This window comes from Harpegnathos saltator, unplaced genomic scaffold (genome assembly GCF_003227715.2).
Source record: "Harpegnathos saltator strain DR-91 unplaced genomic scaffold, Hsal_v8.6 scaffold785, whole genome shotgun sequence".
NCBI classification, from domain to species: domain Eukaryota; kingdom Metazoa; phylum Arthropoda; class Insecta; order Hymenoptera; family Formicidae; genus Harpegnathos; species Harpegnathos saltator.
The window spans coordinates 555521-583058 of NW_020230632.1; the positions used below are offsets into that span (position 1 = coordinate 555521).

The following is a 27538-nucleotide window of genomic DNA, read 5'->3' on the forward strand; positions in this document are numbered from 1 at the left end:
CCGTAGTTCTATCTCACTCGTTCTCGCTCCCGCCCTCCTTCTCTCTCTCTCTCTCTCTCTCTCTCTCTCTTCTGTCGGGACACGTTACCGGGAACTTGCAGATCACGTGTGAATCGATTTCTCTTTCGCAGAAAAGCCTTCCGGCGCAGCTGGCCGTTCCATCAGCGGCCGATATCGTTTGTCCGTTTGGCGGACGTATCGCCGTTGTTGCGCGACGGTTGTCGCTGTTGTGTCGCCGGTCAGTGTTGCATTATAATGCGAGCCAATTACACATGTGTGCAAAATCGATCTCATGCTCATCGTGTCATGCTCGCTTCATATTTTATCGCGCGATGCTCGTTGAATATCCCGATCCCTTTTAGAAGCGTCACGAGTTAAACGTCTGAATTTTGAAATAACGGTCGGAATATCTGGGGAGGGAATCTCTGCCAAATTCCATCGGATATGACGGCGCGACGATCGCTAAGACGTCCCGGCGAGAGAGAGAGAGAGAGAGAGAGAGAGAGAGACACGCGAGTGAAAGCAATTTGTTGCAATTGAACGAACCATCGCCGACAAACACGAGGGATTTGCAACTCGCGCGCGCGCGAAACGTTCTTTCGCGCGGGGACGTTTCAACGCGCCTCATTTTTCTCGTGGCGCAAGTCGAGGAAATAATTCGTACAAAACGAAAGCTCCGTTCGCTCCGTCCGCCGATTTCACCCTCCGACTTTTTCTCTCCTGCTCCTCTCCCGAGGGGGTTAGAATGACGCACGACACTCTTTGATTTCTCTCGCCCTCCCCTCCCCCCCCCACACACGTTTCACATTCGGCATGTCTCCTCTCGCCCTGCCGTTTTCCCTCTCGCTATCTCGCACCGGGCGATAACCGGGGCTGCCTTTCACGTAATGACGAGCCAGTAAAACAATCATTAATCTGATCCGCTCCTTCCTCCCTCTCTCTCTCTCTCTCTCTCTCTCTCTCTTTCTTTCTTTCTCTCTCGCTTTCACACTTGTCCCTTCCGTTCGCTTTGCGAGCGCGCAGGGACGAACATTAATTATCGGAAAAAGGTACGGCAAAAACGTTGAGCCCCGCGTGAGCCCACATCTCACCGGCGCAGCGGCGGCGGCGGCGGCGTCGGAGGCGAGCTCGAAAGTCCGACACGAAGCCGGGAAAAAGCCGCTTTTCCAACAGTCATTCGGAATCCTCTCCCCATCACACACGCGCTCAGCTATCGCTCCGATCGATCGTAACGGTAATCTTGAGCTATGTAGCATACGCACGTGCACACACACACACACACACATATATATATACACATATACACCGTCGGTGTACAAATACGCCGCGTGTACGATCGTTTCATCGATGGTCGTTCTATTAATTTTAATTTCGGCGAGTGAGAGATCCCCGACGAGAATGTGAGCGCGGCGGCGCGGGCGGCGCCGTCGTTACATCGGAATTCTTCGGGTCGTTTGCTCGCAAACTCGCAAGCTCGCGCTCGTTCGCGCTTGCGAAAATATTTAATTCATTTTGCGCGCACAATGGGATGCGTATACAAGGGATATCGAATTCCAGCGACGCGGAGAAGATCTATTTTTAAGCGAGCGCGAGCGAGCGAAACCGCGTTTTCCTCGCATTCCCGAGCAGCCGGCAGCTCCCCTCGCGCGCGTTCCGCTCGCAGTCCGCGAGAGAGCGGGGAGATGCATCGCGATCGACGCTCGTTTTTTACGGATATCTTAGACTCGATAACGGAAAACCTTGTTACACTCTCAACGTCCGACCGTATATCTAGTCGCCGTCTCTCCGCTCCACACAACTCAGACGTGTCACCGCGAGGGGCTAACGACAATTCCCGTATTCTTCGGCCGTTCGACAATGCGCCCTCCGCACTTATTCAAGCTTTTCTGATCGATTTTCACCGGGATCGCACAAAAGCCGCCTCGTAAATTCCCCCCGGTCTGTCGGGGCAAACGAGCGAGCGACCAGCGCGCGCGCGCGGTGCAACGCGAGTTTTCGACGAGCTTCGTTTTGTAATTCCAATCGCCGTACGTGCGAATTAATTACGTCACTAGTAATTTTTGACGAATATAAAACGAGTGATTCGCGAAATACACTGGCGTTACCGTTGCGACGCGTTATTACATCGACCGAGCACTCCGCGCGCGCGCGAAATTCTCCATGCGTCACTTAAACGAATAATTTAAATAACTTTGACTGCGCGGGTTCGTGCAATTGCCAACGTAATTAAATATTTCGCGCGACCATTGTCAATTTTGCGTAAAAATGTATTTGAGAATCTTGCGCGTTGCAGTGAAACTGCATCACTATCGGCTTTCTGCTATCGTACGTACGATAAACTTATCGTATCATCGGCCGGCTACGAGAAAGTTATTTGCAACGCAAGTAGATTGGTTCGAGTCCTTCCCGATTGCACATTTCACCGTGTGAAGAGATGACATTCCTTCGCGTACGCACTTTGGCGTATCTTCCCCCGAGTCCTACGTTCCTATATTTAAACACATGGCCACATGAACTCATTACCATTCTTTTCTCGTCGCGCTGATTTTTTATTTATTTTTTATCTCGCGACCGTTGTTTGCTCCTCGGACTATCGAGCTGTCGCGTCATCGCGGATCTTGCGCGGATTTTGATCTTCAAACGTCAAGAGGAAATTCAATGTTAATCAATCATGACGTTCACGGAGCGTGATACTGCGCAGTGCGCGCGCTTGGACATGACCCGCATCGCATCGCCGATGAGAGAAGTAACTAATGGTAGCGCACGCTTGAGCATCTAAAGTAACTTATCTATCCGCTACTTTGGCTCGGATGATCGTAAAGCGAAGCCAGCTGCGATTCCGAGACCCGGGAAATTCGCGAATTTTCCCGCTCGCGATTATTGGCGCGGCGCCTCGCTCGGCGTTGTCGATCGCGCGCTCGCACCTCGTAGCCGGCGCAGCGCGGCGCCAAAGGTGCCCCAGAGAGAGAGAGAGAGAGAGAGAGAGAGAGAGAGAGAGAGAGAGAGAGAGAGAGAGAGAGAGCGAGCGAGAGAGAGCGAAAGCGAGAGAGGGGAGGAGGGGGGCTGAACGGTGCTCAACTTTTAAATTATTACTCAGTTACCGGGATTTTATTGCGCCAATAATAAAAGCGGGCGACACCGCGCCCCCGGGTGAACCACCCTCCGCCGCTGGCTCTCCCACCTCCCCTTCCGCACGACCCTCAACGTGTATGTGACGTTTTGTTATAGCCTGCGAAATATGGTCGTTACTTGCGCTACGGGTTCCGCCGTGTCGCCCACGTTGACCGACGTCTTTAATGCTCGCACGCTCCACGGGGGTGGAATGTACGCGCCAAGGCCGCGCTGCTACACACAGGATTTTGTTACACCGCGATCTTGTGTGATAAAGGGCCGTTAACGCGGCCGCCCTCCCTCCCTCCCTCTCTCCTTCCGAGCGCGCGCGCGCTTGTCTCCCGCTTTTCTTCGTTCCCTTCTTCCGCTCGTCGCGCGTTATTTTACACCGTGTAACGTCGCCGTGAATAGACGTTATAGGTCCTTTTATGCGCCGCGCAGGAAAATGAAGGAGCCATGATGCGCGGAAGGGTGATTCTGATCACGCCGACGGCTCACGAGCGGCGATCGCTCGTTTTATAGCTTGACTTGTCGGGCAGCCGACTGCGAGGGCGACCTGCCCGACGGAAACGAAGTCTCAGGTTGTCATCGGCACCGGCGAGGTACTTTTAAGGGCTCGGCGCCAGTCCCTCGCGAGGACGTTAGGCTGGGAAATTCGCCGCGCATCGCGATTCGCGTTCATTCCGCGAGCGGAACGCGGGGAACGCGTTTATTTTATAATTTGTAAATATTTTTGTGCCGTAATACGGACGTAAGGTTTTGAGTGGCGTGGAACGCGCCAAATGAATCGTGTATAAAGATCCGACATTTATTTCTCTGTCGTTGGTTCGAGTTGGTTCGCGTAACGCTCGATCAGTTTGCACGTAAAATTAATCTAGACTATGTAATACAAAGTGTAACGATGTATAAAAAGGTATTCGCATATACGTATCATATTTACGAAAATAACTTAGTATTTACGAGCACGTAATAGAGGCTATTTAATACGCCTGTATTTGGTGCGCTCAACGAAATTGCGCGATTGTCTCTCGAGACTGAAGACTTCGCGATTAAGCTTCCAGATCGGAAACGGTGAGAATAATTGTGGCCGTTAATCACGAGTCAACCTGAGGGTATACGTCTCGGCGAAAGTAGACACGTGATATCGATTGCTATTGATTTCAGTTGTCGGTACGCGGTCCAGCTGATCTCGTAAATGGCACATTGTGCCAACAGCCACAGCTGTTCATACTGCATCTTCGGCGTGTTGTGGGACTCCAATTGGACCTTGATTCGCTGAATTCGATCTCGATGCGCGACACTTACGTTCGCACGAAGCGTCACGCTCAGTTGCGACTTTTGTTGAGCACTTTTATCAAGTAGATGGTCACAATCGTGAATACGACAGTGATGCAGATGAATTTGCAGCATGCGCTGCACCCTGAAAATAAAACAGCTCGCTGTTATGTCAAAATCGAGCGAGCTTCTTCACGTGTAAATTCACACGCAAACGGGCAAAACGTTTGTCGAGCATAAAAATATCAAGATCTTTTGATCAAACGCCTCCACAACTTCTCCGTATCTCATGACGCGAAATTACTCAACGAGACGGCAAGTGTATATCGTAATCGATCAGCAACGATATATATACAGGGTGTTCCATTTTAAAGGAGCCACTCAAATATCTCAGAAACACTGCGTTAAATCGAAAAATGCTCAAGACAAAAGTTGTTTAGCTTGAAGGGGGACATAGGACAGCGACAGCGTTTTGTTTATAGATGGCGCCACTTGCGAGATATTCGTTGATTATCAATTTTCTTAAATGGAAATCCCAGTTTTTTATTATATCATCTTTTTCTACCAATTAATTTAAACAACTTTCGTCTGAAACGTTTCTTTATTTGCTTAATATATTTTGTGATATTTAAGGAAAACTTGGTAACTTTTCCAACATTTACCTTACGATAATACTATTCGTCGAAAGAAAAAATAGTATTAGACTTTATTACTTTATTTACTATCAAGAATATACTACTATAACAGTGCCCCAACTTTTATTAACTTATCGACCTTTGGAAATTTCGAAATTAAATTAATAAAAGTTAGGGCACTATTATTGTAGTATACTCTCGACACTGAATAAAGTAAAAGAGTCTAATACTATTTTTTCTTTCGACGAATAGTTAGCGAGATGTCGCAAGGTGAATGTTGGAAAAGTTACCAAGTTTTCCTTAAATATCTCAAAATATATTGAGCAAATAAAAAAATGTTTCAGACAAAAATTGTTCAAATTAATTGGTAGAAAAAGATGATATAATAAAAGACTTGGATTTCCATTTAAGAAAATTGATAATCAGTAAATATCTCGAAAAATGGAGCCATCTATGAACAAAATGCTATCGCTATCTCCTATGTCCCCCTTCAAGCTAAACAACTTTTGTCTCAAGCATTTTTCGACTTAATAACGCAGTGTTTCTGAGATATTTGAGTGGGTCCTTTAAAATGGGACACCTTGCATGTATCTTCAAAGTCGCAATAATCACAACGTAACGCTCGACATGTCCGACGTGGTCTCGCGTGAACTTACAGTCGCAACACATATCCTGGTCTCTAGTTTCCAGCCGTTCCACCCGTTCTACGCGGACGAAAGTGGGTGCGGCAGTGTGGCAATATTGCTGATTCGATACTGTCGGGACGTACGACGGGTTGTAAGCCGGCTGGCTGGGGATATTCGAATAAAAATTATTCGCCGACACGGATGACGGATGGTCGGCCATCTGCGAGCCTTGGCCGTAAGTCGTCGTCGTCGTCGTCGTCGTCGTCTGACCGTACGGGGGTGCGTACGACTTATCGTTCGGTGACGCGATTTGCGCCATCGTTTCCGTGTACGACGGCGGCGCGATTGAGCTTATCGTGTGAATATCTGGCTGATATTGCATTGTCGTTGGGTCGAACGGCCTCCGACGTATGGTTATCTGAGAATCTGCGAACAAGGTAAACGCGCGTGATTATCGTCGAGGAGAATTATTCAAACGATTGATCGAAGCGCGGCTTGAGAAAGAAGGGAAACCGGCGCTCAATTTATTCGCACGCGTATTTAAGACTAAGAGAAACGAAAAAGAGAACGTGAAGATAACCTTTTGGCTCAGCGGATGAGGCCCTATATGTGTGTATATTTTATCTACTCGTGAGGAGCGGATATAACGCGCGCGACAATATTTCTGACAATATTCCTGACAAGTGTGACGTCTTTGTGAAAGTATGTACATTTACCGTACATATATATATATGTATATATTTATCTCTCTCTCTCTCTCTCTCTCTCTCTCTCTCTCTCTCTCTCTCTCTCTCTCTCTCTCTCTCTCTCTCTCTTTCTCTCTCTCTCTCCCTCTCTCTCGTATACATCACACTGACGTGATGTTGAATTTATCTCTCGCTTATCTCTGCATAGTGGCGATAAATGCTCTTGATTAACCTTTTTATCGTCCCTGATTGTTTATCAACGCCTGAAATATCATTCTATAATGAAATAAAGTTTGAAATATGACGGATACGCATTGGAATCGCGTGAGCGATTAACGTTGATAGGTATTTAATAGGAAGACGCGCTATTTTGTTTGTATTATGCGGCGAACGATTGCAAGTCCGCGCTGTAAAACACGGAATATTACGGAAAAGCGTATGTGAATTTTTTTCCGAGTAGTGGTAGCTTTTTTGAAATCCACGCGCACGCACGCACGATTGAAATCCATAATCTACCGGAAGCGCGACGGTTATATAATGAAACTATTGTCTCTCTGTGGATAACGTACTTTATATTCGTCAAACCATCCGCGCTGTTATTGATAAAAGATATCGAGTGACTCTTTCATGGAATAATGTTCGCTTCTATAACCGCGTACTTTGCGGAATAATTTGCATCATTTGCAATCAGAGGTTCAAAGTGAAAGCCACGATTATTGTTTGTCGTTTAATTTTTCACTTTCTCGGCTTTCTCATTTTTCAGCATGAATCCAAAAGTCCTTTCTACATTAAATACATTCATACTGGATTATTCCGTAGTCGATTGACACTCAACAAGTCCTCCAAACGGGTGATAACGTTAAACGTTATTTGACAACGAAGATTAAGAAAAGAAATAAGATGTATAAGAAGAAAAATGAGATGTGAGACTTCACCTGTGTGTGTTGACTTTTTGTATGATGTCGACAATGTCACCGATGACACACGATTCTACGAAGCCGAGCACCTACGTGGGCACCTGTAAAGAATCACAATAACTCACTGTCACGAAACTTTTTTATAAAAATTTTTTCTTGTTATGATTTACTGTGTCGTTTAACTCCTCGAAACCGCGAGACGATGTGAACGAGAGTCGAACTTGATGTCAGAGTGACTAAGACACATCCATGTGTCACGTACGCTCTACAGAGGTAACTGCATATAGGTCATTATCAATAATTAATTTGACCGAATTATTTGCTTGACGCGCAAGAAACGCCGTTTCTCAAAGATTTCTTCCTGACACGCGATTAAGAATGCAATTTGCTCATTTATTTGCAATGATTTATCGTGACGCGACGCAACGCACCTTTATAACCTATTACACAATCTCTATGTACAATTACTATGTATAATTATCGTCCGATATTAAAGACGGATGACGTAAATAAAAGAAAATACTATTATCTCCGATTATCTCTTTAACGATCAGTATTATTTTATGTAACAATTACTCACGGCATAATATTGAATGTGAAATCAAATTCTACTGGTTTGTCATGAAAATATGCAAATATATTATCAGAGAAATAGTACGATTACTACCAGGCTGCTTTAATTCAAACGAGACGGCACACGGTAATATCAAACGGGTCTACACTGATTGAGTGCAAACCGTCCGCTACGTCCGCGAATTCAACTTTGATAATTCGACTTGTGGCAATGGAGGAACACTCACTCGTTAGGCACTGACGCTCGGTGACATGCGGCTTAATGCGCTATCAGTGAATTGGCGTCGTTGAACACTCATCGTCTGTGGAATGCAAACAGTTGTGCCAACGTTAATGTTATCAGTTGCCAGCATGAAAAATTGTTGCCACTAACTGTAGAGAGCGAAGGGGAAGCGGGAAGTTTGAATTCAGAGCGAGCGTGTACAACATAGCGTGCGTTCACGTAATCGGTGATTGAGAGATCGTAATTTGTGCGAGCCGCATGACATTGAGTCGTTCTATTGATGAACGACTTCTATTGAAAATGACGACTTGTATTTCTCAAATTTCCGTGCCAAGTCCAGACGTCCAGACGTCCAAAGTGCCAACTTTGGTCGTGCGGTCATACGAACGTAAATTAATAATGAACTGAATCGACATGTCTATATTATTAAGTTTTTTATTTCTCAAAAAGTCGCAATTCCTCCTGATTTATACCTGTATACATTTATCGTTTATTATCGCCGTAAAGTATACGGGATGTTAATCAACGGTATATATCTGTTGACATGGCAGAATCAAAAGTGTCATAACGACGTATCGGTTCGTACAATTACGAAATATTGGTGGTAAGGATACAAAGTGCCAACTTTGGTCGTGCGGTCATACGAACGTAAATTAATAATGAACTGAATCGACATGTCTGTATTATTAATCGTGACGATCCTTGAGTCTAATCTATCAATTATTTTTAACGAGGATCTCTCAATCCTCATACACGCCGGCTTGAAAGTCCCGATCGTTATCATTCTGTATATTAGATGGCACGGAAGTTGTGGTAGAAATCCTCGTCACCATCCTTCCGAATTGATTCGCGATTCCCATAATCTTTTTCACAGACGTCGCACTTCCGTTCGTCGTGTCGGCCTCTATCGCTCTGTACATGGCGCGTGCGAATTTTGGATGCTGTATTAGGAAATATATGATCCCTACGATCACACCGATGATAACGAGTATCACTGTTCCGACGATGCAGTAAGTCACGTAGGTCCCTGAAAAATAATAAAATATACTGAGACAGTTTATCGTTAACCCTTGAAAGCTATCGTCAAAGAAAATCATGTTAACGCTGTCATGAAATTTCATCCCGATATATGTATTTTTTTTATTTTAGAAATGAAAAACGTCAAACGAATGCAATTGAATGTTTTATTATTACTAAAGATGGAAAATGGAGAAGCTATTGTTTGCGGCGGATAACCTAACATTTAATATAAGAAAAAAAACGAAATTCGCACGGAGTAAAACTTCACTCATGTCTTTAAGGGTTAATCATCTTTTTTCTCTTTCTTCTCTCTCTCTCTCTCTCTCTCTCTCTCTCTCTTATCGTACGAACTTTTTTTTTTTTTCAATATTTCAATCGAAACAAATGTCAAGAAGAAACGTCAGTCACACGTCAATGTCGAACACTCTCGCGAATATATTCCATAAATATCCGAGTATCTCGCAATATCCGCTTTTCACACGGTACTTGTTAATATCGCAGTCGTTCGTCGCCGTACGAGAAGATGTAACGTTGCTCGATTAACTCCGAGAGCTGCCGATTTTGACCGAGACGAGTATCTTTCGAGTCGCGGTTGTTGGATCTTCCGAGTTTCAACGTAAGATGTACCTTCCTCTCCTACATCGTTGCCTTCGTTATTTTCGGCGATACCACCGCGGCCGGTGGTGTCGTTCAAGGTCAGATTGTAAGACGGGCCGTAAGCTGCTTCGGTCGCGTAAGAGTTACCGGAAGACGGCTCGTAAGCCGGCAAATAAACGAAATCATCAATGGGTGCTTGTTGTTTCGGTAGAAATGGCTCCGAGCTCCCTTCGCCGTGCGCCTCCTTGCGCGTTACTATGCTCGGGTACGCTCTTCCTGCCGATAACGAAGTCATTTCTGTAAACGACAAGCCCACTATTACCCGACACTTTCAACACTTCGGAGAGAACACGAATATACGTACGACGTGAGAAGATAGCGCGATAATATTTCTACGAATTCGCATTTGCATGCGGAACATCTAGGAATAGATACGATATATTCTACCAGACTCTCTCTCGTCCACTGCACGGCATAACTTCCGTTCGTCCAATCGCCTTGCTTAACGTAAAGTACTACACGCGCGCGTTAACGGGCAAAAGAGAAATTTACGGGGAGCGAAGAATCAAGGAGACACGAGGTTGCCTCGCTGTCTAGAGGGGATTTCTTCTTTCCCTGCGTCAAATCACCAACTCGATCGACTCGCGCTCTCTCTTTCTCTCTCTCTCTCTCTCTCTCTCTCTCTCTCTCTCTCTCTCTCTCTCTCTCTCTCGTGTAAAACGTCGCGATGTCGTCGATGCCGCGGAGAAGAGTCTCGCGTCGCGCCACGTTCGTATTCTATCGAACTTTCGTCGACTTTCGGCTTTAAAGCTCGCTCATAGACGCCGTGATTCTCCACGAGAGAAAGAGAGGGAGAATGCAGTTTTTATGGATTACTCGAGGCTCGAGTGGCGTGTGTCAGTGCTTCTCAATCGGTGCGGCAATAGCGCGGCCGTAACGTGTCCGCTTAGATGGAGGAGCTCGCGTGTGCGAAACGCGCGCGGCGCGTGAGGAGTGAAAAGCGGCCAGGAGGACAGCAGGAAGGGAGAGGAGGTCGCGAAAGAGGAAAAATAGGTCGATGCCCAAGGTTTAATCAATGGTTTCGGCGCCAAGCGGGCGTCGAGGCGCGCGTCGCTAAAAAAATGCATGAACTGTTCATATGACGATGGAAATTCGGATTGTGTCGTACGCTTCTCTCTCTCTCTCTCTCTCTCTCTCTCTCTTTCTCTCCCTTCCTCCCTCTCCCTCTCTCGATTTCTCCCCGATGCGCCCGCGACCAAGCTGCACCTCGACTCCTCCCTCCGTCGGCCTGACGCGCGCTCACGTTTTATCGTTCGTCTCTACTTTTTTTGCGTTTTGTTTTCTTCTGTCGAATGACGTCGTTGCCGCGCGCACCGCTCCGGGAGTCAACCTGGCGCCGAATGTGACACTCGTCGCTGTGCCTCGTCGACGCTCGATGCGCGACGGAAAAAAGTTACGCATGTGACGTTGGTCGTGTCATCGACCGAATCAAACTTCCGCCTACAGGACGGTGGCGGATGTGCGCGGAAAAAGCTGCACGTGCACTGCATTTGATCGTTCTTTTTTCTCTCTCTCTCTCTCTCTCTCTCTCTCTCTCTCTCTCTCTCTCTCTCTCTCTGTTTTGTTTTGTTTTGTTTTGAGGGAAGAATCGACGATGAGCGTAGGAATTGCGTTGCCCGCGGATGTTGCCGCGACTTGATTTGACAAACAAATCGGTTGTATTCGGGATAGATGACGTTCTCAAATCCGTGCATTCTCGAATGTATCCTCGGAATGTATTCTCGGATGTATCCTAAACGTTTCAGACTCTACGTTGCGCCTCTTGGCGCAACTCGAGCCACAAGTATTCTACTGTGAAGCGCGACTTTCTCTCATTAATGACGGTAAGAAAGAAGCGGTAATTAATTAAACGTACGAAAAAGCAGGAAGGAATCTTTCAGTGAGCGAGAGAGAGAGAGAGAGAGAGGGGGGGGGAATTATTTGACATCGACCCGTTTGAAAAAAATAATATCGCCGACGAAAAGCCTTCCTGCCGGCCAAACTGTTACTATTGTTCGCGCGTCAAACACGTACAAGTCGACGCGTCGCGCATTCTTACAGCAGCATCAGCCGTGGTAATGGAATATGGGCCATTATTTGCAGTCGACAGTCATGAACCGCTCGATGAGGCACAAAAGTGATCACCCATCTTTATTCATAGGACGAGCCGGAACGTAATAATCGTCAATGTCGGCTTTTCTTACTTTTAGTGTTGCGTCATGCGATTGGGAAAAATAATTTCGCGGAAAAAGCAAAGCTGCTTTACGCGCGCGCGAGAATACCGAGGGCGCGCGGTGAAATTTACGCGGATGCATTCGCGCGGGTAAAAGTCCCATTCGTTCCTGCGCGTCGAGATGTAAAACTCGAAGATAAAAGTGAGACGCCATTTGTATCCCGAACTCTCGGGGGAATCGAGCGTCGAGGACGCTGAATTCACGTGAATTCGCGCGATTAACGCAACGCCTCATCTGTCGCGGGAGATTCCGTTGATTAGCCCGGCTAAGTGACGTCTGCAGCGTAAGGAGGTCCATTTCCGTTCCCATTCGTCGGCGAAACAGCTGCGAACGCGGGTGTCGCATAAAAATGAAGAAATTATACCGGTCGGCGGGACGCGCGCTGGCTCATACATTCATCGTTAATAATCGCAGAGAATTGAACATTCAACGACGCGACAACGTCATATCATTAATGGCTCACGCGTTGCACGCCGACTTCTACTGACTGTTTGCAAATCGGAAAGTCACGCACAAACGATAATTTTCTTCCGTAACTAGTCTCGGTTGCCCTACTTACGTGTCGCTTAAGATCTCGAGCGATACGATCCCCCTCTTTACGATATCCCGCGCGGATAACGTTTATAGCTTCTCTCGCGGCCGCGGACGCCGCGCAACGCGCTGGTAATAGACGAGATGTCAGAGGTCATGCTTCCGCGTCAGACACCGGCCATCTAACGTGTAGCGCCGGGAAATGTGCTCAGACGGGCTCTGTCGAACGGCGAAGCGGAGAATTCGCGCCACGTAATTTCCGGGCGCGAAGGTGCTTTCTGGCCGGCGACGCAGGCAAAACGGCAATCCGCGTGGCGTCCACGGGGTAATTCGCTACAGCCGCGTATCGCGTGCGAGGGTCGTCGAGCGTAATACCGAGCGTAATACTGCGCGTAGTAAGATCAATGACAAATTTGCCGAACGCGCGGGAAGACGCGAGAGAACAAAGCGCGAGGGAGAAAACTGACGGAGAAACGCGGCGCGGCCGCGACGAAGCGTCGCGGGATGGACGCGAGTCGAGTATAAAATAGACGATAATAATCGACCTCAAGTAGCGTGCGTTTTAAATTGAATCGCGGAGCTGGCGGTTCGCGGGTTCAAGAACACCGCAGTCGCTCGGTAATCGAATTCATTTGGTAGAATGCACGGCGATCGCGCGACGGCCGTTCTCGCTGATTCTCGCTGTTGCGAGACGAACGGGGCTCTCGACGAAAACCTTTCGTTTCTTTTCTTTTTTATTTGCTTAATATCACTGGGAGGCCGTTTTTTCATGGAGATGGACGGGCTCGCGTGTCAACAGCCACGATCGCGCGTTGCTTCGCTCGCTCGATCCGTGCGATTCGTTATTTAAATCATAATTTCGCAACGCGTCTTTACGTCCACACGCGCGCTGCGAAACATATGCAAATTCGCGCGACACGCTTGGGCGTGTGCACAGGCAAAGTCCTCAGCTCAGTTTTTTTCGCATTTACCTCGGCGCGATGTTTGCGCGCGCGCGCGCGCCGAGTGCTGTCAACCTGGCGATTTCTATTAGTCGTTATGTGCGCGCGCGGTTCACTCGCTCGCACGTAAGAAATTCAAATAGCAGCTGGGCCGGATTCGGGAATGCGCAGAATATACACGAGTAGATGTCATAACCGAATCGTCCGGCGAAAACACGCTTCACATTGACCCAAGCGACCTGAGCGTATTCGAACGACATCGGTGACACGCAGCGCGTTCTCAATCCCACTTCTCCAGCGGAAACTCCACACATGCGATTAGTATGGAAATTCATGCTCACAACCACAGCCGCGCGTATTTAGCACTGTGAAACTTCCAAAATAACCCAGCTCGGTGTCGCGCACGACGACGTTCGAAGTTCGCCGCTAGCTCTCGCCGCCGACGGCGCTTGCATCCGCAAGGCGAAGCCTTCAGAATCAGAAAGAAGAAGAAGAAGAATAGAAAGAACCGCACATTAACCGCGCGTCATCGACACCGATTTGTACGCTACGTTATTCGCTATCTCTCGTCGATACGGTATCATGTGCCACGAAGAGTACCGGCGCGACCGGTGAAAGGCTAGTATGAACAATACTGGCCGTCAGTCCGGCCGAGCAAACAAAATGCACGCGATCGTCGCGCATGTGTCGGTGCTTCGTCAAGGTCTCGCGGACATATTGCATGTGCGCACGCATCTTTGCGTAGTGCGCAAAGATTAACGGCTCCGCGGAACTAGGAGCGAGTGACGTAACTGTGCGTCGATTTAAAACCCAGTGGCCGGGACTGAACGGCGCATGCTGATCGAGAGTGATTTAACGGCGAAACTTTCACGAGTCACACAGTCGGCAGCTGATCGAGCCGACCCTCATCGCTTTTCTTCTTCATCGCATTCCGAGACGGCTGCGGCGGTCACGTGTTGTAAAATTCTGCGCAGATACACGTAATAGCGCGCATCGTTATTAGCTGGTCGTCGTGAGCAAGCGAAGTAGAGTTAACAGCGACATTTCCCTTCCAGGTGAGTCAAGTGATGTTGCACCGGACAACATTGTCGTCTCGATCCTTTTCCGCAATGTGAACGTGTGGAGCAATGTGACACGGGCCGTTAGAAATTAATCTCTCGATTGCGAACCAAGAGTTCCGCGGCTCAAAGTATCATCGCGTTCTTTACCCTGAAGATAATCTCTCAGCAACGTTCTTAATTCCATAAGATTTCTCCGTTCCGGATCGTGAAAGGAATTTATGTTCTTCTCTCGAAACGCCTCGAGTAGCGCGCACAATATGATAGAGAGAGAGAGAGAGAGAGAGACCACACAGATAAAATAATTAATATCTCCTGGAGGTTACATCATTTACATTACATCGTTAGTGTGTACTTGTTCTCTCCTCATTCATATGTATGACGCGCTAATACATATACGAATGTCATTTGCTATTTTTTTTTGCACGATTAGATAGATTTCGAAACGAAGGAGTTGTTATATATTATATAAGATGTTTTCCAATCGGCAGGTTACGACATATATACACGTAAGCGGAAGATACATAAATTCATGAAATATCGCGATGATAAAACGTCGATATTAATGGCATTCATTCGCATTTTAATATATCACATTGAGTTCATTATATTAATTAATAGCGCGATCGGTTTGCACGCTGTTTTACGTAGCTCGAAACGGTCACAACGATAATCTGCTTACGTGTTGTTTTATATACACGAGCACATATGTACTAATGTAAAAATGCTCGGAAATTATATAGAGAGAACGATTATCGCCGCGTGCAGCAAACATTTCGTGCAAATGAAGGGGGGAGTTCCTTCCGCGAGAGAGGAATTGTTTATTTACTGCATCAAAAATTGGAGAGCCGACGGTACGATGTTATTACGATGCGAAAAAGAACGATTTAAAGGTCAAAGCTTAACGTCAATCGGAACTTGTAATTTTTTTTTCTTAAATCTCCCACTGCTGGAATTGCAAGATTGCGCGCAATTTAATGTCCATGGATGTATTGATGTATACCATCGCGAAATGTTTCTGAAAGGAGAAGAAAGTAGATATTAATAAAATATGCACGTATAAAATAAAAAAAAAAAGAATTCATATTCATATCGTGTTATTTATTCATATGATATATAATTCATATCATAAATATGTTGACGACATAATTATCCACTAAATTAAATATAGCACTCAGAAAAGCATCTCTCTCATCCGTTTACTATCTCAATCAATAATTAGCCAATCCGCGCTCTCGTTTCTCGCATTACGTACATTCTCGTTTCTTAACACTCCGTTGTTCTAATTATAGCGCGAGTCATGTTTTATTTTGTTCGACTCGTGGCAGTTTTATCTCAGATCAGCGACAATTTTTTAAATATATAATCTTATATTAATTTTAAATATATAATCATCGAAATGACTTGAAGAACTAGGAGAAATCGTTCGAATTAAGCTAAATTGTATCTTACCACTTTTCAATCCTCTCCATCGTCGAATGAAAAATACATGAAATGTCATTTTTGATTTCGCAACTGATACCCCGTCAATGGTGTCATGAAGTTCCAGCCTGGAGAAATCTTTGTTCCCTCGCGAGCTTTTCGTGCGCACGTGCGCGTTCTCTCTTTCTCTCTCTCTCTCTCTCTCTCTCTCTTGCGCGCGCGCGAGCGCGAGCGCGCACACGCGTTTCTCCACACGCCGGGTTCGCACACAATTTTCGGCCGCAATATTTTTGGGATAAAATGCGCGCTACCGGTGGTGTCGGCGTTTCCTGACGTTATCCAGGAACAAATGGACTTTTAAATTGCAGCCGCCGCGGACCCTACCTGTAGTCGGCGCGCGGTCGTCGCAACGGCCGCCGATAACGGATGCAGCGGCGCGTCCGTGTTGGCCCGCGACAAATTCGTGCCATTATATCTCCGTGTTTAACTTCGACGCGCGCGTCCCGCGCGCCCCGTGCTTTGTTCTCGCCGTAATTACGGCGCCGCGACGCTTAATTTACGTCGAAAGCTACGGGCAACGGGCACGTTCGTACTCCGAGGCAACCGCCACGATTGATCCTCTGGTAGTACCTGCGAATTTGTCGGTTAATCAGCGCGCGATTGCACACACCCGCCGGACCGGCTAGGCGGGAGATCTTCGAAGAACGACCGTTCGGGATTGAATGTTTCTTTTTTTTTCTCTCCCGCCAGAACCACTCAGCTTGTCACAGTGGCTTTGTGTTATTTTGCACAATTTCCGGCAGAAATATAGAAATGCGTTTGCGAAGGCTTAAAATGTATCGTGGAAAAAGTGAATTGGTTTTTTTTTTTAAATTGCCTCAACTCTGCGTCACCTTCTCGTTATCTAAATAACGAATAAATTATTTAAATTTAAAGGTAAGAGAGTCTTCTTATTTTTCTCGAAATAAGCGGTTATGTGATAAAAAATTATAGGTGTCTGATGTAACTTTTTTATGAAAACAAGTTAGAAAATATATAATTATGAATAATAAGGTATTTAATACGGATTGCTTCTCGAAACTGAACACATCTTACATCTTGGATCTCTTTATCTTATTTGCTATATTTGAATCGATATTAATAGCCAAGCTGGTTTTACTCGATTACAAACGTGTTCTTTGCTCGGAGAAAAAACGAAACTTTAAATAGTAAGTGATTATATTTAAAGATTGATATTGTTGTGTCCGAGCCACAAGGTTAGTGGCGGCGTCCGTTGTCCGTGAGCCTTAGGCATCTGATGCTGATTTTGACAACTGAACGAAGATGGTCTGGACGACGGAAAATCGATAAGAAGAAAACAACAACAGCTGACAGAGAGCCTCCGGCAAGCTGTCATCGCGACAGCTTGACAGCTGCGAGACAGACGCGAGAATAGATCAGAGAATTATTCTTGTTTAAAGTTTGAGTGAGCTGCGCTATATATAGTAAAGCTTGTTATTCTTACGTGAGTGTTTTCATTTATCTGAGTGCAAGCGCGAGTGCGAGAGTGAGCGCAACAATATTATATAAATAATGATGATGCAGTTTCCATCTCAACACTCTTATCTTGTAAAAATCAATATAATCAATTAAAATCAATATAATCAATATAATCAATTAAAAAAATATAATCAATATAATCAATTAAAAAAAAATCTGTTTTACCCTTGAATTCGCTGCAAATACGCTGATTCATCAGTTAGAAAACTCTAAAGCTACAACGAACAATAATCGTCGTCGACGACGACGACGACGGAGTTTCGAAGAAGTTTCGTCGCCTTGAAAACGCCGCCCGACAAATTCGTCTCGCGACCGCGTTTTCGTATTTACTTCGCGTGTCGCTTTGTCCTCGCGTAATTACGTTCCGCGGGAGCTTAACGCCCGACAATTACTCGGCGGTCGTCGTTAATTTCCCTGGAAATAAAAGGCGACGACCACTACGGCGCCTCCGCCGCCGCCACCGCCACCGCCGCCGCCGCCGCCGCCGCCGCCGCCACCGTGAAGCGCAATACCTGGTAGCAGCCGAGCGGCGATACCAATCTTACGATTTTCACCGGGCACAAAGACGATCCCTTTTCGCCGTGGTTGTAACGGCTCGCTGGAACAAGGACGGTTGTCTGTGTCGTGGTCCTACCACTACACGAAGAGACCACTGCAAGAAGAGAGAGTCAACCCCCGCGGCTGATTATTTTCCGGGCGCTCAAGTCGTGTCGAAGTTAGCGAGCGCCGCGGAATTACCTGCTTTTATCGCAGGACAGTTCATCCACTCTTAAGCCAAATCTAATCTACCCGTGCAGTCCGGAACGTCGAGGGCTTGTGTACCTGGAGCAGCCGCAACTTCGCGAAATTGCTACAGAGTATGCGAGTGCAGGCTTTCGTTCTCGCCCCTTTGTGGCTAAACAGCCGTTCGTTCGTTCGTTCGTTCGTTCGTTCGTTCGTTCGTTCGTTCGTTCGTTCGTTCGTTCGTCCGCTCGTTCATTTTGCGACGGTCGTTAGCGCTTCACCCGCAGCCGCCCCGCTGCAAAGTTGTTAGCCAAAGAATGGGAATCGATGATGAGGGATTTCGGTACAAAGCCGCAACGGTCGGGACCGTTGTAACTCACTTGTAAGTTACAATGTCCCTCTATGTGTCCCCCTCTCGCTCTCTCCTTCTCTCTTCTTGCCTCTCTTTCTCTCTTTCGCTCTTCTTTCATTCGGGGAGAGAGAGAGAGAGAGAGAGAGAGAGAGAGAGAGAGAGAGAGAGAGAAAGAGAGAGAGAGAGAGACAGATTCGTTCGCGGACTCGCGATTTCATTCGCTATGTATTTAATGAAGCGGAAACTCCAACGGCCGATAAACAACAAATAATTATTCCTCACTCCCCTCAACTCAAACTCGCGCCGCGAGGAAAAACCGCGGACTTGGGCTCACCGATCCTCCTCGCTCGCGCTCGCGCTCGCATCCTCGCGTATGTCGTCGACGTTTTTAATTACGCGCGCCCAACCAAACGATGAATTCGCCCATATAGCTCCTTACTACCGGCCGCTCTCGTCATCGTTTCCGGTTTACGACCGGCTCGAATATGGTGTCGATCGCGTATGCGCGCGTGCGAGCGCCGGACACGGCGCGGCGTCAAACCTGAACAGGCACGTCCCGTGCGTGCGCGTACGACACGCGGCGCCCATACGCGTCGTCGAGGGCGTTTATACGTGCAGGGCGCGTAGCGAAAGAAGAGAGAGAGGAGGCGACACGAATGTGCCGTGAGAGCAGTTTCACGTAGGCGAGGCAGTCGTAGCGTGCGCGAGCGCGAGCACGCTGCCGGTAGTAACCCACTTTATGACCGACGTTCCTGGAAAGTGCGTTTCCCTCCCCCTCCCTCCCCCCCTCCTCTTCCCCCGTCTCCAGCCCCGCGCTGCACCGCGTGCGCTATCCCCCCACGCAGTTGCAGTAAAGGCGAGGGAGATCGCCTCGGAGGCCACCTTCCGTGAGATTAAGGGTTGCCTTCATGATCATAATTTTAACGACACTCCGCATGATAAAGCGTCCGCGGTATACGCGCCGGCCTGTGCTTAATAATAAGTTTCCTAGCCTGTATACGCGCCGGGCTTACGGATCTCGCGCTATTCCCGGGGGAACATCTATCTGCTATTATACGTCGTAGCCACGCCGTAATTAGTATTTCGGTATTAAAGAATTATCACTTGATGCTTCTTTTTCTTCGTCTACCCGTCGGCGATACCATCTCTCACTCTCTTCGCTTCTCTTCTTTCCTTGCTCATATTCTCTCTCTCTCTCTCTCTCTCTCTCTCTCTCTCTCTCTCTCTCTCTCTCTCTCTCTCTCTCTCTCTCTCTCTCTTCCTATCTCGTTCGTTACGTGCAAAATTATCGAGGGGCTCGTTGAGTGAGAGGGCCATTTTATCGGCAGCCGATTAATTCAGCAGTGACTCGTTCATTTCGATTGGAATCTACGACGGGGAAGAAGTCGGGCCGCGCGCAATTACCTGTGAAACGCGGACGCGGCCGTAGCATATCGCGAAAGTATGACGTCTCATCCCGCAGCAGTCGGTTTACGACGCCCGTTGTGTTTCCGGAAATAAAACGCACGGGAATGGCACCTGCTTTCAAGAAATCGCCGCGTCGCACCCCGCGGGACTCGCTGGAGTCCCTCCGAATCCGTCGGAAATCACGACAGAGTTATTTCCATGGCCGTAAAACGGCCGGCCCGGGAACGAGCGTTGCGCGAATTCCGGAGGAATTGTCTCGCCGGCGCTAAGAGAGAGAGAGAGAGAGGGGAGAGAGAGAGAGAGAGAGAGAGAGGGGAGAAAAAGAGAGGAAGAGCGGGAAAAAGAGACATAGTGGATGTGCGATACGTGCGTAATCGCGAATACAACACACGCGGCGTATCCGCGCGCGATGGATTGTGCGCAGCGCGAAATTCGCACGCGTGACCTTCGAAAAGTCAGCTCTTACGAATGCAATCGTAATTTTACCGGCGCTCTGCCAGGCGATTATGTCATGTGGTCAGCACCGAAAATCGAAAACACTCTCGGGTGGAGCGTCTTCTCCCCGTTAAGGAGTTGACCCTGAGAGACGGCCGTTTAGATATTCGAAATACCTAATATTGATCCTCCATAGGTCATTTGTCGCCCACGTCGACGGTTACGCGCGTCGGAATCGCGCGGATTCCACGTCGTATTAATGATACAACAATTATTTAATCGTAAACCTCGATGCTCTTTTGCGAATGGTGGCAATAAATAATAAGTCTTCCGCGAATGTAGTTCTCGATCGCGTATGTGTCGACGCCCGTCAGACGTCTCGCGCTGCAATTATCCGTGATCGTGCAGACGTCGTATAATCTGCCGCGTGACAGGTTTCACGACGAGGTGTACAAGGTAAAATCCGCGCAGCATCCAGCCGATAGACTCGCACGTAGTCCACGCGGACGCACCGTTCGGATAATTGGAACTCTCCGTCGCGGCGAGGCCGCGCGTTAAGTCATGCGTCAACCTTAACCCACTTCTTGCACGAATTGCGTTGATTCAGCGACATCATCCAATATCGCTCGCCGTTGGAATCGATGCCCGCCTCGACATCTGCAGCAACGTGATGTCCCGAAATCACGAGCGCTCTCGTTACACACTGCTGAGCCGGTGGAACTGGTTTATTATTGCTCAACTCACGAGGACGACGGGCGGCAGCCCAGTGAATTGGTGGCCGTGGTCAATCACCCGGAACGCCGATTTGCGCCCGTTGCTTATTTAACAGCGCCGTTTAACGCCGCACGCGGTCTAATTACCGACTAATTACGAATCTATATGTCTATACTCGGTGGACTCGGGGGGCCGCAGGAGCGCACGCGGGAGCGAAGGACGAGCGATCCTTCGTTCGTGAGAAACTCGAGGGAACTCGCGAGCGACTCGAAAGAGAATTCTTACGACCGAGCTATTGTTCGCAAACAAGTTGTTTTTGTCTCTTACTTTTACGTTACTTTATTCTCCATGTGTGTTCTTCAGTATGGCAAGGGGAGGAGGGGAGGGACGTTGGCAGCGAGTGTTAAAAGATCCATCGGACCATCCTTATGAGAAGAAAAAAGTCACAAAAATCAAATCCACGATCATGCCCACGACCTTGGAGTAACTCCGAGAATTCCGAGGTGGTCATCGAAAGTGCTGCTCTTGCGAAATCGGCCGGTCACGTGCTGAGCCCCTCATCGTGCTCATATTGTGCTCGGCGATTGGTGGTCGCATTAGCACGATGTGGTCGCTGTTTTGCCTCGCCGCGTCGTCGTTTATTCAGTTTGTGTTATCTTCGCGACGAGTTATTACATTATCGCGCATAACTATCAGATCGAGCGCGACTGCGTGCATGTCACTGTTCGTACTATATATCCGTGCGTATACCGTAGTACTGCTCTCTCTCTCTCTCTCTCTCCCCCTCTCTCTCCCTCCCTCTCCCCCCCCTCTCTCTCTCTCTCTCTCTCTCTCTCTCAAGCCGATCGGCGAGTGCATCGTCGTCGTCGTCGTCGTCGTCGTCGTCGCGGTCACCACCGTGGTGGTCGCCAGTCGGATCACGAACGCGCACGATATTCTCACGACGTTCTCTCCGGTCGCTCAGTCGTCGCCCGAGTTGGTATACGTAGCATGGAGAAATGTCGAGGAACGCTGGAGAAGACATGTGCGCCGGCAGAGGTATGCACGCGCGCACGCGCGCGCGCGCGCGAATCTGCCGTGTAATTTTTGCCGATAGTGCGTGCCGACGAGCGCGTATGACGGCTCGACTCTCTTGACGTTTCGGAAGAGAACCGGACCCGGCCCGCCTCGTATTGGGCCTCCACCGCGGTAACGGACAATGTCACCGAGCGACGTCGTGTGCGTGCGCGGGTGCTTTCGTGGCGAATCGCTGCGCGAGTTTCGCAAGACGCTTGTGCGAGGGAACAGAAAGAAATCGATATCTCTCCGTGTCGTCCGAGACGTAAAATTTTTTGATTATCAGCGCACTGGCTAATATGATGGGTTTGATCTGATATTCGGACAGCAGCAACAGTTTCTCAGCGTTCCTCTCTCTCTCTCTCTCTCTCTCTCGCTGAAGTGAAAAAGCTGGAGCTGAGGTATTCGAGCGCGTCGGAAACAAATTTAAGAGATGGACGTGGTACACGCGCAAACGCATCAATTCGGAAATCATGTCAAATATCTCTCTACGCTGTACAAGTCTAAATCATCAGAGGGGAATTGAAGTTATAAGATAAGATCAAATGTGGAGCGGTGAGAATGTTATGTTCTGTTGTGACCCACGAGTAGATTCACTCGGAGAAAATCGCTTGTCCGTGCGCACGCGAAAATTCCTGATTTTCTCTTATCGTATCGACACCTTGTTTTACTATGTTTCTTTCGTTACATTGACAGTTTATTATTATCACAGGTATTATTATCACAGGTATTATTATCATAGGTAGTTCACTGTGAGTATCCGGTAAATGTCTAGCTTCGTGACATTTGTGGCAGACCAGAACAGACGTTAATTTAGTTTCTAGTAATCTCCGATAACCAGCATGTATGGTAACGTCAAAACAATGTTATGCTCGCAAACGTATGCAGATTTCATCTTCCGCCTTAGCAAACGTTAGTCTGCCATTCATGTGGATCGCGTGGATTATGAGCCTCTACGGTGGTAATGGAAAGCGGTCGGTGTTCAGGGCGAAACGTTCCCTTTTAAAATAAACGCATGCGCCTGACGCAACTGCGCGGAACGCGCGGGAATTCGGCTCACGTTACCGCTTACGAGCGTGCGGTAATAGAAAGTGTTTCTTCGGCTACTGCGCTTTAAGAGCGTGAAGGTGAACACATGAGCTCTCAAGGATCTTGCGATGAAACATGCGTCACGTACGTGTCACCGGCAGAACGACCGGGCCGCGATCGGCCGTACGCATCGCCGCTGAAATATCGGCCCGTCGCGGCGCGAAGTCGCGCGTTTTTATCAGCCGCTCGCTGTGTCACGAAAGGACTAACTTAAAATCACGTTGTAAACGCGCGCGAGTGTGTACACTCGCTGTGTGCACAGCGAGGTGACTTCAAATTACCGCGGGCAACTTCTGTCCTTGGCGTTTGCAATGAATTCGCATGAACGACGACACGCATCTCCATCAATTATTCCCCACAGACGAAATAGCTTCAAGGTGTTTTTCAATCTCTCGTATCCTACGACGGACGCGCGCGCTCACTCGTTCGCGCGTCCGATATGCGCGCGATTTTATCTCTTGTGTTTCGCACGGTGAATTTGCGAGGTTTCCGTCTACCGATGATGCGTCGTACCAGCGGCGCGATTCTTATTTCTACGGTATACAAAAGCTATACAAAAGCTGCGCAACGATAACGAAAGTGTCGTTAATTCCAGTAACGAGTTAAAGAATCGCGCCACAATTAGGCTATTGCGCTGTCTGGTGATAAATATATGCAACGAAAAACTGTCGACGTGTGCGGTTTCTCCGGGTTTTGGGACAAACATAACTCGTGCGAACGTATACACATTAATAATAAGTGGACAGTAAATGCTCCAAAATACTACCGCGGCGAAAGAACAAAAGCCATTTTTATGATAATGAACAGAACAAGCTATTAAAAATGTACGGGCTGGAATCAATTAACAAGCTGTGTTACAAGCTGTTTTTCCCGAGACCACCGGACCACCATACGTATATATATGCATTAACATTTTTTTCACATTAAATGAGACGCGCAGGTTGACTATTTGGCATGCGAAAAGATTTTTGTGGGCTTTTAATGAGTTTCTCTCATTTCTTGTTTCTCTCTTTTTTTTTTTTTCTTCTTTAATGGAGCAGATACAGTTTTTTTATTCGTACAGCTCTCATCAGGATTAATAACGTTTGCTTATATTACCTTTTTTCTGCATCATTATAGAGTTATTGGAAAGAATTCAATTTTATTTATTGGATATTTTTTAAAGAACTATACATTATTAACTGTATGTATTAACGAAAACATATTTATAAATATGTTTTTAAAATGGAGAAAATAATTCCTGACGAGATATCAATTTTATTGTTGATTAGATTAGCTGATAAATAGTTGGAAGAAATAGTTTTTAGATAGGCTTTTAGATAGGCTTAGATTAGATAAATAGTTAGGCTTTCAGTTGGGTTTTATCGGATTTGGTAATTGAGAACGATTTGTTCTCGTTCTGCTATAATTGCCGTTGTTTCCTATCATCTTTGGTTGATATTATACTACATATTTGTAAGTGCCGCTTTAAAATTAGATCAGTTGTATTTTTGAGAAACCCATCGAAACTTTTGCACTCGTCCAATTCCATTTCACATAAGTTTGCAAATTTCCACGCGAATCGAAGCTCATCTCCCCAACTTAATCAGACTGAAACATACTTAATCCGATTAAATTAAAAAGTAAACCAAACCTAGGTTAGGTTAGGTTAAAAAATGAGTGGACAAGCAACGAAGCGCCGTGTTAATGTCTAAAATCTGGTTTTCTATAAACACGAGCGTGACTTTCTAGAAAAGTTGTTATTTTGATAGAATCGATCATTAAGATTTTAAACTTGTAACGTGACAATTTCGAGCTTCTTCCTACGAAAAGAAAAACTTGAAACCCCTTCCCTCTTTAAAATCTTACATATATCTTTTTTATAGTTTGTTTCGTTGATTAATAATATAAGGAAAACCGCACCTTTACGGCAGCAGTACCTTATTCAGCACTATTTTCAGACACTTATTCTGTAAAAATGTGTTGCAATTAGCGTGTAACAGTCTTTCTCGACAGACAAGGACAAGATACTTGCACTTTGCACTGCGTCGGAAAGGTTTACAATCGATTTACAATATACAAGAGTAATCGGAAAAAAACCGGTCCTCCGGCGATCTTAGAAAACACATCGGATATTGTTTATCCGTGACAGCGTTCGCGCAAACTGGTTAGCATGAGTCAACATTCAGGTCTCACTTCGCAGGTTTTTCATTCGAATGCAATAAGTGTACCGCCGAGACTATATCTCAATTGTTGACTCAACGTTTTTCGTTGTACGATGCTTGCCGGCGACGTGTTTATAAAATTAAAAGAACTTGCGCTGACGTTTTACGTCAACGAGCTACGAGCCAAGTCGTAGCTTACATCTGCCGCTCTTTTAAATTTCCTCTGCGCCATGAAGGAGACAGTTTGTTATGCCGCGAATCGCAGGAGAATCGAGCTCGCAGTCGGCGGTATGTGCATACCAATCGAATTTGTTTATAGATCTCTCGGCAAATCCGGAGACCGAGCTGCTGTTGTCCAATCGTATACACGGCGATGCGCCGACGAGCACGTGTGTGAGAGCTCAACCTGGCGAACGAAGGGCCATGGACGACGAGCCGTGCCACCGAGATGGCGCCTCGTCGTTGTCGTCGTCGTCGTCGTCGTCGTCGTCGTCGTCATCAAGGCCGACGTCGCAGGACAAATCCACGGGATCAAGTCGTAACGCGCAGCAGGTCGAGGAACCCTCGAGCAATCCGGTAACGCCGCTGTCGATTACCGTAAACGACGCCGTGGAAAATGACGATCCGCCGCCCTACGCCTCGATCCTGCCGCCTTACAGCGCGATCGCGCTATCGAATCACGTCGGCTGGCCGTATGGCCCTTTTTCATTCGGCGACTCGTATTCCACGAACCCGCCGCCCTACAGAGTGGAAATACCGTTGGCGCCTTTCCAAACCTCTCGGCCGTCCGCGACCGCGGCTTTCCATCCCGAGGAGACTAACTGCCAACACTCGTCGCTCCCGATGCCCTTAATGCCTTACCGGTTCTTCAAGTTCGGTTACCGCGGCGACTGGAGGGAAACGTGGCTCGCAGACGGCGGGGTCGTCGAGAAAATCGAAGACGGGAGATCACGAAGTGAGTGAGCTGCCGATGAAAGTCACGCACTGCCCTTTCCGCTATGTGTGTGTCCTTTGATTTGTCAGGTCAAAGTTCAACGTCGTTGTACTCGTCGGATGCGAGCGAAGCAACGCGCGCGTCTTTGCACTTTACATTTTGATTAATACGAGTTTGAATTTTAAAGCTCGAACAGGCACTCGAGAGAGGCAGAAAAAATTTCCTTTGCTGGAGATAAAGCATGGTAGCGCGAGCAATCTCTGAACATTATTGCAAAATTATTGATTACTTTATTTATCGCTTTGCTCGTACCACGTGCGTAGCTATGAAATGCTTAGGCTATTTTTGGCCCGTTTGTCCTGACACTCGAAGGAAGTGAAAAACCTGCTTCGCTTATATTATTAGCATTGGCAATTCTTAGGTCTGAAGTCTAAGCGATTCTCTCTGAGCGGTTGTTTGTTAAACACTCAGGTTCTGACCGAATTGAAAACATAACTTAGCTAGAGAAGAGTAAAAAAAAAATAACATTAGCTCGCTAGAAATACTACCATTACTACAGTCAAACAGACTCTAAAATTAATGATCCCGACAGAATACGGAGCTATTTTTGTGGCAGCGGCGGTCATTATCTCTCTCATGGCCTTGTCCTTGATGGTACGCTTCATCGTGGAAAAAAGTTGGTGGAAAGGATCATAGGGCGTCGCTGGGATCGGCGCTTATTCGGTATCGATCAAGATTTACGAGGGACTATTGTCAATGCAAATTTATTTATTTAATCCTGTAAATTGCTGAAACTGTGATTAGTTGACTTTAGTTTAATGCAAATGATGTTACCTTGTGCAAACTTCACGCACGCTTAGGTTTATGAGCTTCCCCCTACATTATGTAACAATAAAGCAACGGAAAGATTCATGCTGCGTCTGAATGAAGCAACAACGTTCCCCATATTTCCAGGTTCAATGACATCGCGTTCAATCGCAATCGCAGTCGCGTTCTTGTCTCTGAACGGCTGAAGAGAAACTATGTAATGCTCTATTAGAGAGTAGAGATTAAGTCACACAATGCACGTTTGAATAACGATCGCGCTTCGGTAAGACGCGTGAATATCAATTCATTGCAATACTTAGGCATTAGTACATGCAACTGCTCACACGTACGTCTCGGCTGAAATCGAGTTCAGCGAGAGTTATGGCTGTTGATTTAGTGTCGCGTGAACTAATAAAATTGGTTATTCTTGTATTTTCTCCATCGCACGAT

General features: G+C 47.1%; 3 protein-coding genes across 11 annotated transcripts in view; 1 reads left to right on the forward strand and 2 right to left on the reverse strand.

Moving 5' to 3' along the window:
- The window catches only part of LOC105180948 (histone-lysine N-methyltransferase SETD1A), a 98490-nt gene extending 71439 nt beyond the window's left edge, over positions 1 to 27051 (forward strand). The window contains exons 1-3 of one of the 5 annotated variants that reach the window (XM_025306526.1): positions 14224 to 14463; positions 25667 to 26302; positions 26874 to 27051. In XM_025306526.1, the coding sequence (XP_025162311.1) occupies positions 25771 to 26302; positions 26874 to 26977 (636 nt within the window). In that variant the 5' untranslated portion in view covers positions 14224 to 14463; positions 25667 to 25770 and the 3' untranslated portion in view covers positions 26978 to 27051. Of the gene's footprint in view, positions 1 to 14223; positions 14464 to 21659; positions 21799 to 21923; positions 22097 to 22492; positions 22516 to 25666; positions 26303 to 26873 lie in introns of those variants that run through there. The other 4 variants (XM_011137326.3, XM_011137322.3, XM_025306527.1 and 1 more) reach the window with 4 other exon arrangements.
- LOC105180949 (uncharacterized) lies at positions 3906 to 8459 on the reverse strand. Of its 4 annotated transcripts, none has more exons than XM_025306530.1 (4): positions 8051 to 8459; positions 7269 to 7351; positions 5678 to 6073; positions 3906 to 4531 (listed from the first exon to the last, which is right to left on the reverse strand). In XM_025306530.1, exons 3-4 carry the CDS (start codon positions 6027 to 6029, stop codon positions 4437 to 4439), a joined length of 447 nt encoding a protein of 148 aa, XP_025162315.1. In that variant the 5' UTR covers positions 6030 to 6073; positions 7269 to 7351; positions 8051 to 8459; the 3' UTR covers positions 3906 to 4436. The 4 variants fall into 4 exon arrangements, with proteins under 4 accessions (XP_025162315.1, XP_011135634.1, XP_011135635.1 ...); XM_011137332.2 differs by lacking the exon at positions 8051 to 8459 and adding an exon at positions 7918 to 8042; XM_011137333.2 differs by lacking the exon at positions 8051 to 8459 and adding an exon at positions 7831 to 8042.
- LOC112588025 (uncharacterized) lies at positions 8473 to 14019 on the reverse strand. 2 transcript variants are annotated; one of them, XM_025306529.1, is made up of 3 exons: positions 12496 to 13425; positions 9694 to 9960; positions 8473 to 9073 (listed from the first exon to the last, which is right to left on the reverse strand). In XM_025306529.1, the coding sequence occupies exons 2-3, from the start codon at positions 9956 to 9958 to the stop codon at positions 8787 to 8789; spliced, it is 552 nt and encodes a 183-aa protein (XP_025162314.1). In that variant the 5' UTR covers positions 9959 to 9960; positions 12496 to 13425; the 3' UTR covers positions 8473 to 8786. The 2 variants fall into 2 exon arrangements, with proteins under 2 accessions (XP_025162314.1, XP_025162313.1); XM_025306528.1 differs by lacking the exon at positions 12496 to 13425 and adding an exon at positions 13750 to 14019 and having other exon boundaries at positions 8495 to 9073.
- Positions 27052 to 27538: the final 487 nt, after the last annotated feature.

What these genes read in the sequence shown, in the direction of transcription:
- LOC105180949 (XM_025306530.1), bottom strand. Translation starts at nt 6,029, where the DNA reads ATGCAATATCAGCCAGATATTCACACGATAAGCTCAATCGCGCCGCCG. An exon ending in CCAGGATATGTGTTGCGACT is followed by an intron (nt 4,532 to 5,677) that starts GTAAGTTCACGC and finishes TTTTATTTTCAG; the next exon opens with GGTGCAGCGCATGCTGCAAA.
- LOC112588025 (XM_025306529.1), bottom strand. Translation starts at nt 9,958, where the DNA reads ATGACTTCGTTATCGGCAGGAAGAGCGTACCCGAGCATAGTAACGCGC. An exon ending in CAACGATGTAGGAGAGGAAG is followed by an intron (nt 9,074 to 9,693) that starts GTACATCTTACG and finishes ATTATTTTTCAG; the next exon opens with GGACCTACGTGACTTACTGC.